The sequence below is a fragment of the Drosophila sulfurigaster genome, chromosome 2L (assembly GCF_023558435.1).
Source record: "Drosophila sulfurigaster albostrigata strain 15112-1811.04 chromosome 2L, ASM2355843v2, whole genome shotgun sequence".
In the NCBI taxonomy this organism is placed as follows: Eukaryota; Metazoa; Arthropoda; class Insecta; order Diptera; family Drosophilidae; genus Drosophila; species Drosophila sulfurigaster.
In genome coordinates this window covers 15,402,074-15,420,668 of record NC_084881.1, presented here as the reverse complement: position 1 = coordinate 15,420,668, position 18,595 = coordinate 15,402,074, and the positions used below count along the sequence as shown (strand labels likewise).

Below are 18,595 nucleotides of genomic sequence, written 5' to 3'. Positions count from 1 at the left end.
TTTACACTCACACACAAACACCTTCACACACACACCAACACACACACATATACACATTTTATGGTGTTGCTGCTTCATTACATTTAACTTGCTGTCAAGTTGTTTATACCTTCACATTTAGGGCCAAGCGAAGAGCTCATTAACTTGGCTTGTCGTTCGTTCGGTTTGGCAAACATTGTTGCAGCTTAAGCCAAATTGTTTATCGCCATTATAATTGCATTAAATCATCTGTAAAATTAACAACAAACAAGTCTAGAGAATGATTTACAATGTTGCCAAGCTACTATGTTGGTTCTTAAAGGAAAATCTGGTATAGCATTTATTCTAAACGAATATTCTTACAATAGAAATATTTAGTTATACTTTCTTTAACTTAGAATCTCTTAATGCACAACAATTTTCTCATTAATTGTATTTTTAAATTTAATCAATATTATTAATGATTTAATAGTATGAAAAGCATACATATATTCTGAAAAATTATTAATGTAAACATTGTTGTTAAACAAAACACTTCTCTAAAGAGCTGAGTAGTTTGTTGTTCTGATATACATATATATATATATATATTCTGTAACATGTTTCTTATAAAATTTTATTTTTATTGTGAAACTTTTATGTGTGTACTTAAACTTAATTATTTTAAATTCGAAACCATTCTTTAAATATTTGAATTGATTCTTCAGTGCATTTTAATGACAGAAGAACAGTAAATTTTTATAGTTTAAGAAATTTAAATTTCATTTTCTTTGTAGTGTGTTCTAAAAGATTTTCTTAAATTAATTTAAAGACCTTTATTTGACATTTTCTTGAGCAGTTATTTGAGGTGTTCTTCTATTTTCTATTTAAATTCTTTACCCAAAGTTTCGAGTACAGCAAAAAGTAAAACGTAGTATCATAGTTAAATAAATAGAAAGTTGTTCTTGTTGAGGACTCGCCCATTTCTAGCGTTCTAGCAATCCTCCAGAGTTATCATCATGCAATCGGCATTCAAGGCTGTGTGTGTGTGTGTGTGTGTGTGTGGCACCTGCCACACTTTGCAGTCTTGTGCTGCTGCAACCTGCGTCGCTTTTCAAGGCTGCGCTTTAAATATATCCTGTTAAATTTTTAGCTGTCAAGTTTGTGTTGCTCCCCGCTTGCCCGCCTTGACCTTAGTTTGTTTCAAAGTCTGACCGCTCACATGTGTGAAAAATACACTGGGGCGATTTGTGACTACACTTGACTGCCAAAGGGGCGTGGCTTTGTGGAGGGAAATGCCAAGGTTCTCTCTCTCACCTGGGTTTGGCTTCTCACACTTCAGTTGTTGCTTTATTTTTTGGTTTTGTCTGCCGTGTGAATTGTGGCAAAAATTCCACTTTAATTACATGTCCATGTCCAAGCTGAAGTCGATGTCCATCCATGTCATGTGTGTGTGCACGGCCATTAAACTCGGCGCATATATTCCTCACCATTTTTTTGTTTCTTATTTTTTTGCTCCTGCCACTCTCGAGTTGAGCGCGCCTAGCAACGCCCTCGAGTAACTCAAGTTGATTCGATGTCTTCTCGTTAAAGTTTGTTTATGGCTCCAAAGCGAGCGCCTCCCGTCACTCTCCACCCTCCCTTGACTGCCCCATGGCAACAGTTAGTTGTTGTCATGAGCAATTGTTGTCTGTAGTGTTTGTATTGCAGCCGCATCAATTATAAATTTAACGTTGCGCCTTCATTTGCAATGGACACGCAACAAGAGCACCCTTTCCCCTTCCCCTTCTCACAGACAAGAAATCTACATAAATCGCAGAGGGGCGTAACGAGGGGAGCATAACGATTGGGGCGTGTCAATCGGCTTGAAAAGTCTCGAAAGTCTGCCCGAAAAAAGATGAACTACCTGCTTGAGTGTTCGCTGTCTATCTATCAATAAACACTGTGAGGGGAGGGGAGCGGAGGGGAAAGGAAGGCCTTTAGGTGCGCCACATAATACAATTTCCATTACCAGGTTACCAAGTGGAAGAGTGGAGGGTCCGAGAGGGGGGCTTGTGTGGAGTACTGCACCCATTTGACGGCGCTTGAATTATGATTGATTTCCCTTGAAATTGGGCGTCGCTGTCAACGGCCAGACAGACAAGACAGAGAAAGAGAGAGAGAGAGAGAGAGAGAGATACTGCCACGCCTCTGTCTACGCCTACTTGAAGCACAGACAACAGAGAAGAGGACAACTCACATGATAGCTCGGCTCCTGCTGTGGCATAAATAGGGAATCGAGACTGCAATTGTTTTTGCTCCCAACTCCTTTTAGTCCTGTTCCTCCAACTCCTAGCTCCAGCTTCTAATTCAACTAAGGACCCCAACTCCAGGTTTAACTGGTTGTCATTAGCAATCGCCGTTTGGGCGTTTCTATTAGTTTGGCTAGCTAACCTGTAACAGAATACGTCAAAGGTCCTGCTTCAGCTCCGCTTTGTTTGCGCCTCGTTTTTGTATTTTTCTCTTTCGGAGGAAAGGAAGGAAGGAAACATGCCACGACAATTTTTGCTTTGCTTTTTCTACTTTTCGTTCACCCATTTTTATTTTGGTTGGTTCAATGAACTCTTCACCCTTTGTCCTGACTGCAACAGGCTCTTCAGCATTTAATATGATTTTTCAATTTAGTTAATGACTTTGCTTTCAAACTGGATTGGGTTTGATTTGTTCTATTTCGAAGCACGCTGAAAAGAAAACACCAAGTGAATGAGACTGCAAAATATGCAAGCGAGGCAAGGGTTTGAGAAACAATAAAAATAAATGGAAAAATTAAAAAGTAAAAAGTAAATAAAGTGCAGCTAATTAAACAAGCGCGCAAAACATTAATTGTAATTAGAGTGAAGCAAACATTAAACATATATTTTGGTAACGAAAAGTTAAGCAACAAAAATTGCATATATTATAATGTAAAATTAAAGCAGAAATAAACAAAAAATATATATAAATAAATGTAAAACAATAGCCAAGCCAAGGCAATAACAATTTCAGTCCAAAAACTGTGCAAATTAAATAGAGATTATAGTGTGGAATAACCCCTGCAGTTGTGTTGGAAATAAAAAATCTATAAAAATGTCGTCAATTTGGGTAAAATTTGATTGTAGAGCTGTGCCAAGCCAAGAACGTCAGACTGCAGGGGTAAATATATATATTTAAATTTATTTAGGCTAAAATTAGATATGTAGTTGAAAGCAGAGTTTGACTATTCATTTTTTGGTATATTACATGCGCTTTGATATTTTTGTCTGGTATTTTTAAGTAAAACGAATGAAATAAAAGCAAAACATAAAAAGGTTAGCCCACAAAACTGTGTCATAAAAACAATTATTGGCCACCAGGTGACGACACAATGAGTTCAGTTTGTGTCATGAAACTTGATTCTCGTGTGGCCTTTTTCCCCTTTCATTCTTTTTTTTTTCAGTGGCATTTTAAATATTTAGTAAGCCAACTCAGATGTCAGTTACGAGTTGTTGTTGTTGTTGTTGTTGTTGGTAGTTGACTCACGTTCACGTTCATATGTGTTGACACGACCATTGAAGGCAGAAGAGGAGAGTGACCCAACCCAGTAAAACTCAACTCAACTAAACTCGACCCGTTGTGGTCATCATGGTCAACATTAAGGGGCGTCATCATGTCGGTTGTCATTTGCGTTTAACTCAACTCTGCTCAGCTCAGTTCAGTTCAGCTCATCGTCTCATCGTATGTGACTGTTTGGCCCTTGTGTGTTTGCACAAGGATTGTGGCCTCGATTAACGACTAAAACAGCAGCCAGCTTTTGATTGAACTTTATGCGCACTGTGGCAACTTTATAGCAGATAACAGAATAGTGCTCAGTGCTCAGTGCTCCATGTTGTGGCAATAGTCAACAAGGCGTGGCAAGTCAAACAGCAAAGTTAAACGTAGCAGATAAAACAATATTGGGTCTGAAAGATGGTATCTGAAATAGGTCTGAAAGTGATCCAGGCAACTATAAAATGTAATTAACACACTCTTTAAAAGCATAACAAAAGTCCCACATTGCATTGATTGACAATCTGGTATATTTGAATGTAGAAATATACCAAATATAGCATTCAGTACTTTAGTTTTTTTTTAGTAAATTAATTTAGTATATTTTTAGAATAGTTAAGACATATTTAAAAGAGGCATGGTTTAACTTATCTATCTTGTCTTAGATAATCTAACGTTTTAGTTTGCTGAAGCATAATAGAAATTTAAAGGCAGAAAATCGTTTCTTATTATGCGTTTTGTTAAGTTAAATTAATGCACAATTTTGTATTCTATGTTATATACCAAATATAGCTTTCGGTATAACATACTTCAGTATTTTTGGGTTTTGCTTTTATTGAAAAGAGGTAACGTCTATCTCAAAATAGAATACACTCCACTATACTAACTACTTCCTTGCACTACTTTCTTACTTTTTTCTTGCTGAAAAAACAAGACAAATTATATATCAGAAATTTGATTAAGGTGATTCTTTTGCAGCAGGATTTGAAAGCTTAGTAGAAAGCTCAGATAAGGGTTACTTGTAAATATAGTTAACCGATCGGCTTTAAAATTACATCCGCATTTAAAATGTTTTAAGTACATTATTAAATAAACATTCCGTAACAATCTTACAATTTCGTTTGCTAAAAAAAGAAGAGAAATTCAAAGGCAAAAAATAGTTCATTGTTTATGCTTTTTGTTAATTATATTAGATTAGAATGTTGAGCAACTAAAAATAGTAAATAATCGAACATTAAATTAATTGCATTTCCCACATTAATAATAAGACAATTCTTCTCGACAATCGCTTGTCACTAAAATTGATTGCCTCTTTATTCAAAAGTACTATCTCTGTACATCTGATTAATGAGTTAGTTCAATCATGCAATCAGCAAGGACATTTCGTCAGTCAGTGAGTCATTGCGATTGTCCAGCTCAAGGCTTATAATTTCGATTAGTAATAATATATCATGGATACTAATGAATAGCCAATCGATAAGTCGTTTGTCTCGCATATTTCGGAAACATTGAAGCAACATTAACGTCAACTCTAATTCGATTTGAAATATTCATAAATATTGTTGCGTATACGCAGCGAATGCCGAATGAAAGCAGCCGAAGCATACACAAGTAAATATCGATAAGGGAGGGTGAGGGTGGAAGAGGCGTCATCTGGAGGAAAACTTAACTCGCATATGTATTATTTATGCAAATACATTGCGTAAATTAACAAAGTAAATTGTTGTTTGGCATTTTATATTTCCTGTTTGCCTTTCGTCGTTCGTCGTTCGTCGTTTGGCATTTGAAGCGACGCGACGCGACGAGACGCAACGTCATGTGTTTGTCCCGGCCAAACAAATCACACAAATGTGACAGCACACACACATACATGCACTCGGACACACGCACGCACACACACATGTACACATTTGGAGCCTTAAGCCGAACACTCGGCAATAAAACGTCGGGGATTTATGGGTACGTGTCATTTGGCTTGTTTGTCCCTCGTTCCTTGTTCCTTCCCCCTAAGTATGCAACATTATATCAGCTACAGTACATATGTATTTGTATATTGTACACACACCTTTCGATTCGCACACACACACACATACTCGTATCGAACTCACACACATTTACTGCTGCAAGGCAGCAAAATAACAAATAAACAAATCCAACAACTAAACTTCGTTTGCTCCTCACCTCTCTGTTTTTTTTTTTCTTTTCTTTTTCTTGTCGTGCTCGCAACTCGCATTCATTCAGCATTCGCTTCAACAGGCTAACAAAGTAAACGACGCCTTTTGGCTAGGCAACGATTTCCACTTAAAGATACAACACGATATAAGGAGTACATTAGCTTGCTGCCAAAGGAAGTCGCAAGCAGCGTCATAAATTCTTTATCTTTTCTTTAAAGGAAGCTCTTTAGCACGCTAATGGAACTCAATAAATTGACTAAATTTAGTCGCTGTAGTTCATAAAACTTACAAGTACATACAAGAAATTAAATCAGATATAATGAAAAATGTAGTATAATTATGAAATACCAAACCAATAAAAATATACTAAATTCTAGCTCAGCATTTGTTATTTATATGAATGAGAGTTTAGCATTAATCAGGTTAAATTCTACTTCATCGATGTTTAGAAATTAAAATTTGTTAAAGAAGAATGTATTCATTCATGTACTCAAAATATACATTTGGAAAAAAATAAATTTAATTAGATAAGAATTTACCAGCCTGAAGATAGTAAAACAAAATAGTACTTGAAGAATATTGAATGCTTTACATTATATATGAAAATGGAACACAAACATTTAAAGAATACTTTATTTGAAAAATATTTATATTTAACAAATTTATAATTTAAAAAACCTAAGGATAATAAATAAAATTAAAAAACAATAGATTTGTAGGGCTAAAATAAGAATGAATATAGTAAAGCAGTGTTTTAAATATATCTTAAATGTAGAAATATAGATATTATGTAAATGAAACTGCTAAACTGATATTGACTTTTGTGTTTAGTTACGTGCTTTTCAGTTTCATAGAGTATTTCTCAGTCAGCTTCACTGCACATTAGTTTTGGATTTCTTAAGCTGTCAACTCAAGAAGTGCAGCAATAAAATGCGCATTAAGAAGCTGCAACTTGAACACCTCGCAGCACTTGTCTCTCTCTCTCTCTCTTGCGCCTTTTTAGCACTAATATATCCTTCATATCCCTAACTCTCCGCAATTCTCTATCCCTTGCTATGCCTCTGTGGGTGTTGCATGAAGTCAATCAGTGGATTTCACGTTCAATTTGCTTGTTGGCCTCATCTGGCGTCGTTCTCGTTGACGTTGACGTTGTCTGGGGCCTCATACGAGAAAGTACAAATATAATTAAGTGCCAGCCAGCCAGACACACTCACACTCACTCACACACACCCGCAAACACTTAACTTACACACTCACACACGCAGCCTTGGTCACATGTGAGTGGTTGGAGATTGATGCTGGCCATGGCAGTTGCTTCATTATCGCCTCTCGTCTTCGTTTTCGTCTTCGTCCTCGGCTCAGTCTCAAGGCTCAAGTTTGCGCAATGCTTCATTTTATTTCCATTTTAATACCCGGCAGCAAAAAATATGCAAGGGTATAATGAGCAGCGACCGTCGCCTTCAGAATTACGTGTATTTCAGTAATATCTTATCTGTCTGGCTGTCTGTCCGTTACTTTGAACGCTTAAATCTCAGAGACTATAAAAGCTACACACACCAAAATTTGTCACAATACTCTGGGAATATCTTACGTTGGAAAGCACGTTTTATATTTTTTCCACACCCACTTACGCCCCCAAAAAATCGATAGTGTTGTATTGAATAAATATAAATTGAAATAAATACAGCTAACGGGAATTTCTCAGTCGAATACTCTCCTCTTTAGCTAACTTGATTTTTTTGTTATATATTTGTTTACTTGTGTTTTTTTTCTGTGCTGATGATTTCGGCCCGCTAACTTTGAGCTGACAGCGCGGCTCGACCAACAAGCATCATTAGTCCTAATGAGCTGTGTAATAAAATTTCATCAGAAGTGTGCAAACAAAGTTGGGAACCGCGCTTGAAGGGGAAGCAGTCGCGGCTGCGTCTGCAGATTCCCGAAAAGTCTTGGCGCCCAAAATAATTAATAAACCAATTTTAATTGCCAGCACTGAAGGTGGAAAGAGATAAAGAGAGAGAGTGAGGCTGAAGCAACTGTCATTTCAATCAATACACGTTGATTACGTATTCACTCCCCCAAAAAAAAATGCAGTTAGGCTGCTGATGCTGTCTGCATTGCAAGAGTTGCCACGCCCCATAAAAAAACGAAAAAAGAAGAAGAAACGTCGCCAAATTGTCCCCCAGTTTTGCAAGTTCTTGTTGTCATTAGCCATTGTCCTTGAGCCCTGAGCACAATGCGGCCTTTTATTATGGTTTATTGCGTCAGCGGCGCTTGCAGGAATTACTTCTTCTTGCCACTCCCCACTTGCCACTTGCTTGCTTGCCACTTGGCAGTGCGCCCTGACTTTGACCTCGTTGCATAACATACACATCGCACAACACATAACACATAGAGACATATATAACAAAAGGCAAACGCGACCACGCCCAGCAAAATGCAGTGCACACAATGCTTTAGCCCCTTTTTTGCTTCTTCTTCGACTTAACCTCATTAACTAAAGTTTCAAATTTCTTTTAGCGCATTCTAAGGCAGATTTTAGATAGTATACACTTGCCCCAAGGTGGCTTCAGCGTTGCATAAAGAACTCCTAGTTGCAACAAGAGAAGTTGCCTCTTAAAGGGAAACCCTTTGTAAAGTAGCTTAAAGGCAAATTGAGTTGAATCCAATGAAAGAGCATCTCAGATTACCAAGTTTCTATTAAATTATTTATTCCACTTCTTTGGAAATAGCCTGTAAAAAACTTTCAAGAATATTTCTATTTAATAATCATCATTGCAAATTATTACCTTTAATATCTATTTTGTTTTTTAATTTTATCGAAAGACTGTTCTAGCAGTTTGTTCTTTATTTTAAATATAAATAAAATATAAATACTTACAAGGATAATAAATCATTACTCTAAAGGAAATAAAAAAAAAGTTCTTTATGACCACTTAAAAATGTATTTGTAAGAGAAAGGAAAGAAAATATTTATCGTCGAATTAAAATTTGCATTCAATAAGAAAGAAAACTGAACAGAGTGAAATTAAGTTGAATGCAACGAAAGAGCATGTCAGATTACTATATTTCCAAAATTTATTTATTCCAATTCTGGTAAACATACTTTTTAAGTAATTGAATATAGGAATTAAATTCAACTTTAAATTATAGCTTTAATCAATGCGTTTACCACAAGCTGAATAACAACAATAAAAGTGCCTCAAAGCGTTGCAATAAAACTGCCCCCTAAAGGTTCTCAAAATAAAGCAATTATTGTGTAATATAATGCTATGGTCAAGCTATTATCTCAATCAATAGTTGTCCAAAGCTGCAAAGCTACGACGCAAATTGATAATCCTTTTGGAAAATGTTCAATTAGTGAATGTCCTTCGCTTCGCTTTGCATTCGTTTTGCATTCGCATTCAGTTGAACAGCTTGTTTGCAACACGCGGCACAACAATAAAGCTCTGATTGGGTTGCAGACGACAAACAAGAGCAACAAAAACGTGGAAATTAAATGGAAATGAAAATGAAAATGGAAATTTCATAAGTATAAGTATCTTGTTGTGGTCGAATGGAGCAAGTTAATCTACTTTGGGGTCGAACGCTCTCATTTTTAATAGGTTAATCGCAATTTCCACCTTCGTGTAAGTGCAATACAATGAATTAATGGACATTTCTGGTTGCTGGTTGCTGGTTGCTGTTTGTGGTAGCACGCAAAGAGCTTTTTCTTTCGTTTTTCGCATTTTTCTGTTTTTTTTTTTTTTTTTGTGTTTTTTCCGTTGCCCTGTTTTTCCATTAACATTTGGTTGACTGGCCAAGCACGCCAACGCCTGGGGAATTGCAACGCGGCACTTGAAATGTCATTGCGTTTGCAGGCTGTAAAACAAGTAAAAGTTTTTACTACTATATATGTTATGTATATTTTTTGCATTTTGTTATTGCTTTTGTTGGTTACATTTCATTATTTGACTTCAGCCTTCGGCCCACAGCGCGTATGCGTAATGCCTGACTTTATATACGTATTGTTTGTGTGCTTGCAAGCGTATGAGCGTATGTGTATGTGTGTGTGTGTGTGTGTGTGTGTGTGTGTGTGTGCGTGTGTGTGACTGAAATGAGGTCATATTTTGGCGCCGGCATCGCCATCTTTGGAATGTCTGACAGATCCACGCAGAAAAACAGATACGTATAAGCATAAAGCCAGAACCGACAATAAAACAGCAGCAGCTGAAGCTGAAGCAGCTGCGAGTCACAAATTGCGGGTAATTGTGGATAGCAATGTAGTGCGGAGGGAGGAGGAAAGAGGGAAGGGGAATCTTGGCTTAAGGATTGTAACAACGTCTCATTGGGACGCTCTCTTCTACCCTCGACGGTCCCATAAGTAAACCGCAAAAACATGTCAAAGTTGAAATGCCAAGCAGCCAGTGACTCTCGACTCTCGACTCACGACTCTCCATGACTCTGACTCTGCTTCTGCTTTTGCGTCTGTCTCTGCCTCCGATTACGATTCCAACTGTGTGTCTTGGGCTTGGGCTTCGGCTTCGGCTGTGGCAAGTGCTCATGGTTGTGGCTTGAAAGGATTTAACGCCTCGTTGAATGCAATCCAGTTAATTCACATTTTCTGCGCATTGGCAATTCCTTTATATTTCTACTTATATTTCATTTTTTATTGGGCTTCAACGTTTCTGCTAGTGTTTGGGCTTCAACATGCGGGGCGTGGCCGCAACAAACACATTTTGCTGACTGGGCAATACTTTCGCCTGCAGCAAATAGATATCAATACCCTTTGGGTTTAAAGTCAACGAGTATACAAAGCAAATGTAATTTAATTCATATTTTGAAATGTGCTTTACAATTTTCACTTATTATTAATTGAATTTCTACTTTTGATTTAATATTTGTTATCCAAACACCTCTTTTTAGTAAAGAAATAGCTCTAGGAAAACTATAAATATATCATCTCAATTTTACTTTTTAAATTCAATTCAATTTACAGTTTTATTACGTTAAAAGATAAAGGATATTAAATTTATTATTTTGTATTAGTATTTTAATTATTACGCAATATTCACTATTTTACTATACATATAAATTAATATCAGTTTGTCCAATTTAATTTGTTTTATATTATATATATATTTTGAGAAATTAAAGTATTACAATTTATTAGGTTTTTTAAGATTAAGAATTTTTTTATTTTTTCATTAAAGAGCTAAAGCTTTAACTCATCTGATAATTTCTTTAAAGCTTAATGGGCTTAGTTCATTCATTCGATCGTAACTAGCTCTAAATTTCAGTTCCTCCTCAAATTGCAGTTTAGTTAATTTATTCGCTCATAATTAGTTCCACGAAAGAAGTTCATTCATTCGCTCATAACTAGTTCCACATTTAATTCCTCTTCAAATTGCAGTTTAGTTCATTCATTCACTCATAACTAGTTCCACGTAAGAAGTTCATGCATTCGCTCATAACTAGTTCCACATTTAGTTCCTCCTCAAAGTGCAGTTCCACTCAACTCAACTGCAGTGCATTTTGCAAGGGAACCGATTTGTCGGGTTTCTTGCCAGCCCTGGTTTGTTGATTGTTCCCTTTGCGTTTTTCAATTTTTCCTTTTGCATTTTTTATGCGGCGACCAGAGAGTGCTGGAAGGTGACCATTAAATAAACAGCATTGGACCGCTGCGATTAGCCAGTGAAACCATTTTGAAAATTGGAAAATGGACGCGTGCCGCAGCATTGGCAAAATGAAAATTGCTTGCAGTGTGGTCAAGCACATGGCCAGGGAGGGGCAGAGAGAGGCAGGCCAGAGTTTGCAACTGCAACAACGCATGCAACAACGTGCTGCAAGGGAATTTGAAGTGTATTATCCATTGCTGCATGCTTGACTGCCCGACTGTGTAGTCCATTTGTTATCTATAGCTTTGGCGAGTGAAAGCCACACCAAAAGCGAAGAGCAAGCAAAATGTGGCAAACCTTGGCACGCTCTTGGCTCTTGGCTGCTTGTACACTTGATATTGATTCGGCTTAATTAGTGCGGAAATTATTAATTATCTGTTTTTGCTGTTTCTGCCAGACATGCGAAACAAACAACGAAAACATTGCTTAAATCAGTTTTGTAGCCACAATTGCAAACAACTTCCTTTTTCGTTTTTTTTTGTTGTGGAGGAGGAGGATGAAGTTCAGAAAAGGTACTGCCATGATTTGGAGACATTATCTGCGGTCTTTCAATTACTCGAGAGTACTTTTGGCCACTTTGTGGTAAGTAGTTTTATACGCTACACTCAAGTGGATGTTGTACTTTTCAGATGCAGAAAAAAGTTGAATTTATTAAAGAGAAAAGTAATAATTTTTATACAATTGCATGTTAGAAATAATCTACGAACATTCTGTTGAGAATAATTAATTTTGGAGTAAATGTAAAAGTCATTCTATGAAGTGCACATAAAATATTAATGTACTATGAATTTTACTTTATCAAAAGAAATAAAAAAAGGTAGAATATAGTAGAATGGTTAGAAATTGTTACAAATATTATTTGCCACAAAAAGCGATAAATGCGAATACTTATTAATTTTAAACGAAATGATATTCCTGCAAATAAAATCTCATTTTACTTTAAAGTTAAGTAAGTAAAAGTAAAACTTTTGAATATAATTGTTTGCTTCAAAATACTGCTGTGTTTAAATATTGATGGTCATTTGATCAGCATTTTAATGCATGGAAAAGTCATTCATTAATAAATAATACGCATATTAAATTCAATTTAGATCAAAGTTGACACACAAAATTTCGAATATAAATAATTGATTTTAATTAAAGCTTACTATGCGGTAGACAAACTAGTCTCATGACTTTTGCACTTAAAAGCAAATTGAGAAATAAACACAAACAATACATTGCTAAAATTTGCAACTGCAATTTGATTAAAACGCTCTGCTGTTCTAACTACCAATAAAATGCGACTAGCAATCTGCATATTTGAGAAACTGCAATAAAATTAAAGCTTTAAATTGCTAGAGATGTAAAATATACAAACACATTTGCTGAAATTTAAATAAAGCATTTTCTGGTTGCTGTTGAAAGAGCATTTGTATTAAATGCAGACTCGAAAAAGGGAATTTCTGCTGCTTTTACAACATTGTTTTACTTGCTGCCTCTGGTTGCAGTTGCTTGTTCGCTTTCTCGCTCCGACAACTGGCTTCTTTTTGCACAATTTGCAAAAGTTTTTAATTGCAAAATGCCCATTTCTCTGCGGCAGTAAAGTTGCCTTGTCTGGCCAGAGAGAGAAAGAGAGAGAGAGAGTTGTGTAGTTGTGTGCCTCCTCGGTAAGTTGCTTGTAATTTGGCCATAATTATGACACAGGCAACATCTGTCATGGCTGCGCCACGCCCCCTTCATGCTATTGTAATACGCCTTCATTTGATTCTTATGCAATTTACGTTCGCACAAAACTTTTCACTACATTTTCTTAACTTTAATTACTAGCAGACATTGGCAACCCAAATAAATACAAATGAAAATAAAATAAGAAAACTTTTGCACATCAGCAAAAGCGGCAAGAAGAAGACGAAGAAGAGGAACATGACTTCTTGGAATTACAACAATTGCACAAGAGAAAAGGGTGGAACGCCATTGATAAAAATTGCATGCCATTTCCGGTCAGTAAACTTTCAATGTAAAAAGTTTTCGTTTGTTTGTTTGTGTGCACGTCGCACGGCAAATCAGATTTACAATCGAGTCAAGTTATGCAAGTTCTTCTTGCACAGGTAAAACTTCTCTTTCTCCCTCTCTCTCTCTCTTGCACTATTCCCATTTTTCATAAGTATTTTAAGCCGCTTTAACGAACTTTGCGCAGATTGAAAATCATATTGAAAATGCAATTAAGCTGCGTAACTTCCCAAGTAACTCAATTAGTCGAGTCATTGTTATAGCTGCTGCACTGTTGCAATTGGACTTTAAGCGCTTTTTTTACGCTGCTTTGCACGAAAAGCGAAACCCATCGCGTGGAAAGTGAAATGCAGTCATGTACTGTAAAGGCCTGTAATCCACACACTTACTCACACAACTTGTTTATGTGTGCGTATGTGTTTGCAGGCCGCCATAGATGCGTGTAATTGGAGCATGCTGAAAGTGAAACGCCCACAACTCATTCTATATGGCTACTCGCATATAAATTTGTTTAGCTTTACGCTGCCGCACGGCTGCGCCCAGTTTTTTTTTTTTGGCTAATGTGTCGCTAATTAGCTTACCACAGCAGGTGGTCCCTGCTGGTCAAGCTGAAATAAAAATGGCCCACAATTTGAAGCAACAATTTTTTGCATTAATCAAAATGGCGACGTGGTCAGCAAACCGTTGCGAAGCAGTTGACAAAAAAGGATCGATGGCGATAATCGATTGTTACTGCTTGCGATAAAAATGTCAAAAAAGAGTTGCAGATAATATATGTATAATTAATTTTTTAACTTTTATTAAAGAGCTAATTTATCAAATAGCGACAAAAACACCACAAATTAGTTGCAAAACTGTGAACAAGTAATGATCGTTGCCGATTGTCGATTACTACAACTGCTTCCGATAAAAGTTGAATATGTGGCAACGCTGGACTGATTATCTCAAATTTTGAATTTTTTAAACAGCTGTGAAATGTATTGCTATTGATTTTGTCTTTGCAGCAGCTACATGAAATGGTGAACGAACATCGCGAAGCTAACAACAAACTAGCTGGCTATGAGTTCTATCATCGCGTGCTCGGCTCACCGCGCTACATTGTCGCACCGATGGTGGATCAAAGTGAGCTGGCGTGGCGCATGCTCTGTCGCCGTTATGGTGCTCAGCTTTGCTACTCACCGATGTTCCATGCGAATCTGTTCGCCAACGACCTCAAGTACCGCAAGGATGCTCTGCAAACCTGCACCGAGGACAGGCCATTGATAATACAGTTCTGTGGTAATGATCCACAGCAGATATTGGAGGCAGCGCTGGCGGCACAGGATTACTGCGATGCAGTGGATATTAATCTGGGATGTCCGCAAGCGATTGCCAAGCGTGGACATTACGGCTCCTTCTTGCAGGATGAGTGGGAGTTGCTGACACAGATTGGTAAGTCTTTCGCATTCCCAACCCAAGTGAATTTGGTATTAATCGGGGTAACGACATATCTCCGCGCGACATATCTCCGCTGAACAAAAAACGACATATCTCCGCGCGGAGATATGACGTTTTAATGCGACTTAACTCCGCGCGGAGATATGTCGCCTTGAAACGTCATATCTCCGCGCGGAGATATCTCGTTTTTTGTTCAGCGGAGATATGTCGTTTTAAGAGCGACATAACTCCGCGCGGAGATATGACGTTTTGAAAACGACATTTCTTCGTCGATTTATTAGAGACTCATCTTACACTTGAATGAATTATGTATTATGTATAATATATAATATATACGTACATATACATGCATATATACTCAAAATCCAGTCAAATATCCGATTCATCTATATTTCAAATGAATCCCTGCAATGTATTTCTTATCGAACCAAAATCGGTTTTATTGCGCCCATGTAATCATGTGAATATTTGTGCAGCATGTTGGGATCAAATTCTGGCTCATAATCAAGAACAGAACGATGATCCTAACGATCCTGACAGTGGTGAACCAAAATGTCCAACGTGTCAACAAGTTGTCAAAGAAGCTATCCGTAATGTTTATATATATAATTAAAAAATTAAAATAATAAACTAAGTTTCATGCACATTAAATAAATGTATGTAATATGGGTAATTCTCTGACAGAATTTGTGCGACCGTCTTTACAGTGAAAAAAACATAAACTAAACCAATTTGAAAATAAGTGAAAGTTATTCTTACTAATCTAGAGCTATGAGAATAACCTTTTCTTATTTTTAAAATGTGTATAGTTTATGTTTTTTTCACTGTAATGACGGTCGCACAAATTCGGTCAGAGAATTGTTCATATGTATAATATATAAGTTGAACTGATTTATGTAAAAATTAATAAAAATAATACATATACTTAATAAAGACTTGTGAAAAACTGCGTTTTTTAAGGGATTGATATTATCGTTAAATTATTAAGATTTTCTATTCAACTTTCTGTATGAAATTAATTTAAAAAAAAAACATTAAATTTATTCTATTGGAAGATGAGTTGCTAATAAATCGGCGGAGATGTAACTTTTCATAGCGACATAACTCCGCGCGGAAATATGTCGCCTCCGCGCGGAGATATGTCGCTTTTTGTTCAGCGGAGATATGTCGTTTTAAAAGCGACATAACTCCGCGCGGAGATATGACGTTTTGAAAACGACATAGCTCCGCCAAATAAAAACGACATAATTCCGCTCGAAAATTGTACCGAGCGGAGATATGTCGCGCGGAGATATGTCGCTATGCCGTATTAATCCCTGCCTGCATTTTAGTGCGCACGCTGCACGAGAAGCTATCGGTGCCGGTGACCTGCAAAATACGTCGTTTCGAGGATCGCGAAAAGACAATTAACTATGCCAAAATGCTCGAGTCTGCCGGCTGTCAACTGCTGACGGTGCACGGCAGGACGCGGGAACAAAAGGGTCCGCTAACGGGCATTGCAGACTGGAGCTACATTAAGGATGTGCGGCAGCATGTCAAGATACCCATGTTTGCCAATGGTAACATTTTGGGGCTGGACGATGTGCATCGTTGTTTGGAAGAGACGGGTGTCGATGGCGTCATGACAGCCGAAGGGAATCTGCACAATCCCGCACTGTTCAAAGGCATCGCACCTCCTGTTTGGCAAATGGCCACCGAATACTTGGAATTTGTGCATCTATATCCCTGTCCCACATCCTATATACGCGGCCATCTCTTCAAGCTCTTTCATCATATGTAAGTTCGACAAATTATAAAGTAAATTAAGTCATTTAAAAGGTTTGTTTTGTTGACAGCATGAATGTGAAACAAAACTCGGAATTGCGGGAGCAACTAGCGACGGCCAATCAGCTGGAACAATTCCAAAGTGTGGTGGCCAAAATCAGGGACAAATATGAACCGTATCAGTCGGGCAAAGTTACTTACGAACCGGAAGAAATGGAAATCAACATGAGCGCTGACGGATCTGAGGAGGTGAGTTTTCATTAAAAAATAAGTGTCATTTGGTGGCTCTTAATGACTTGTTTCTCGTCTTTCAGCTGCCCGCGTTGCCTCCTTGGCTCTGCCAGCCGTATATACGCGCTTCGCCGGAATCGCATCGCCAGAAAATCGCCGAGAAGGAACGTGATGCCAGTGATCCGAATCGCGCTAAGCGACAGTATTTCGATAATGCCGGCAACGAAATCTCGCGAAAACGCATGAAGAAGCTGCGAAGACGCCAGCGGCGACCAAACAAAACGGAGGCACAAATTCAGCTACGGCATGAACGACATTTGGAGTACTGCACACAATGCGCCAATCCGTTGGGTTCCAAATGCGAGTTTCGATTGTGTCGCATCTGCTGTCGCGATAAATGCTATGCTGAGGATTCGGATTGTCCGGGTCATGGCATATTAATAAAGTCACGCCGTGCAAAGGCCAAGCAATTTGAGGAGCATTCCAAGCAACAAAATAATAATGGGACACCGACGGAGGAAACTTCGCTAAGCATTGATAATGTAGCTTTAGGTGGGAATATTTCTTGATATTTTCACTTTGTAAATTTGCGGAAATTTGTATCATCTACAAATATGGGAAAGTACTTTTTCTGTTGTTCCTATGCTCTTCTGTGCAAATAAACAAAAATCTTATTACAAAACTTTGAATTTAGCGCCAAAATTGAATTAACAGCGCGATTTACCTGATGTTAAGAAGTGTCATTACATTAACAGCTGATGTGCATAACATCAAGCATTTCTGAGCAACTGAACTGGTTTAAATGAGCAAATTGAACTTAGATGGCGGCAACTCTGTAAGAAGACATCAATACTAACAATATCGTGTTATCGATATTTTTGTGCTTGTTGATAGCAGTCGTCGGTATTATCCCAGCACTAGTCTAGCAAGCAATAAACAAAATAGACCAATTTCGTCAATTATTAAAAGATATCACTGTTACAAGGCTTAAAACCCAATCTCAATGGCACAACGGCAGCTGACTTCTGCCAAGTGACACAAAGATGCAGCCGTAATTGCTGTCAAGCAAACAATAGATCAAGAAGCATTGAACGTGCTGTCAGTGTGAACAAATCTGTACTTTCCTTTGTTTTTGGGAGCCGAGTTTGTGAATTATTGGCCATATGGATGAGAATAAGACTTTTAGATGCGACGTGGATGGATGCGGCAAAGCGTTCTGGTTCAAAGCCGCATTACAACGCCATCTGAAAACGCACATTGTTGAGCCACCCGATACCCCAGTTGTGACTTGGGGTTGCACCGATTGTCCTAAATTCTTTAGCAATGTGGAATCTTTGCGACGACATTACAAGTATAAACAGTAATCTTACAAAAGGCTTGCAAGTAGTTAATTATTTTTTTTCTATTGCAGAACAACACACGGCAACGTTGTCCTCTATCCTTGCGATTTCGAGGGCTGCAATCAAATGTTTCAGCGCAAGGACAATCTAGTTCGACACGCAAGGTCGCACAAGGATGGCAAGAACTGTTGTGACATTTGCGGCAGATCCTTCGCTCGCAAAGATGCCCTAACAAGACATAAAAAGTGAGTGTTGACATCATATTGTTTTAAATCAATGTATAAAACTTATCTTTTCATTTATATAGAGTTCATACTAAAAAGAAAAATGATAAAATCGAAAGAAACTGAAAATTGTGGCACAACTGGATCTCTTGTTTCCGCTATTGAAATTAATGCAACTATTGCCATGCAGCTATGGTCACTATGAATTTTTAATGCGTTTATGGACCAGCGCATTCAAGGGCTTTCGCCACATGATGACAAATCCATCGCGCAGACAA

General features: G+C 37.6%; 2 protein-coding genes across 2 annotated transcripts in view; both read left to right on the top strand.

Moving 5' to 3' along the window:
* The window catches only part of LOC133836340 (uncharacterized), a 24,032-nt gene extending 9,616 nt beyond the window's left edge, over positions 1-14,416 (top strand). The window contains exon 2 of the mRNA XM_062266791.1: positions 14,326-14,416. The gene's annotated coding sequence lies outside the window, so the exon portion shown is untranslated. The remainder of the gene's footprint in view (positions 1-14,325) is intronic.
* Positions 14,338-18,595, top strand: LOC133836361 (tRNA-dihydrouridine(16/17) synthase [NAD(P)(+)]-like). Its single transcript, XM_062266813.1, has 6 exons — positions 14,338-14,752; positions 16,090-16,534; positions 16,594-16,771; positions 16,837-18,104; positions 18,165-18,338; positions 18,401-18,595. Exons 1-4 carry the CDS (start codon positions 14,338-14,340, stop codon positions 17,320-17,322), a joined length of 1,524 nt encoding a protein of 507 aa, XP_062122797.1. The 3' UTR covers positions 17,323-18,104; positions 18,165-18,338; positions 18,401-18,595.

Excerpts from the sequence above, each read along its gene's own strand:
- LOC133836361 (XM_062266813.1), top strand. The coding sequence starts at position 14,338 with ATGGTGAACGAACATCGCGAAGCTAACAACAAACTAGCTGGCTATGAG. Across the intron at positions 14,753-16,089 it reads GGAGTTGCTGACACAGATTG|TGCGCACGCTGCACGAGAAG; the intron begins GTAAGTCTTTCG and ends CCTGCATTTTAG. Across the intron at positions 16,772-16,836 it reads GCGCTGACGGATCTGAGGAG|CTGCCCGCGTTGCCTCCTTG; the intron begins GTGAGTTTTCAT and ends CTCGTCTTTCAG.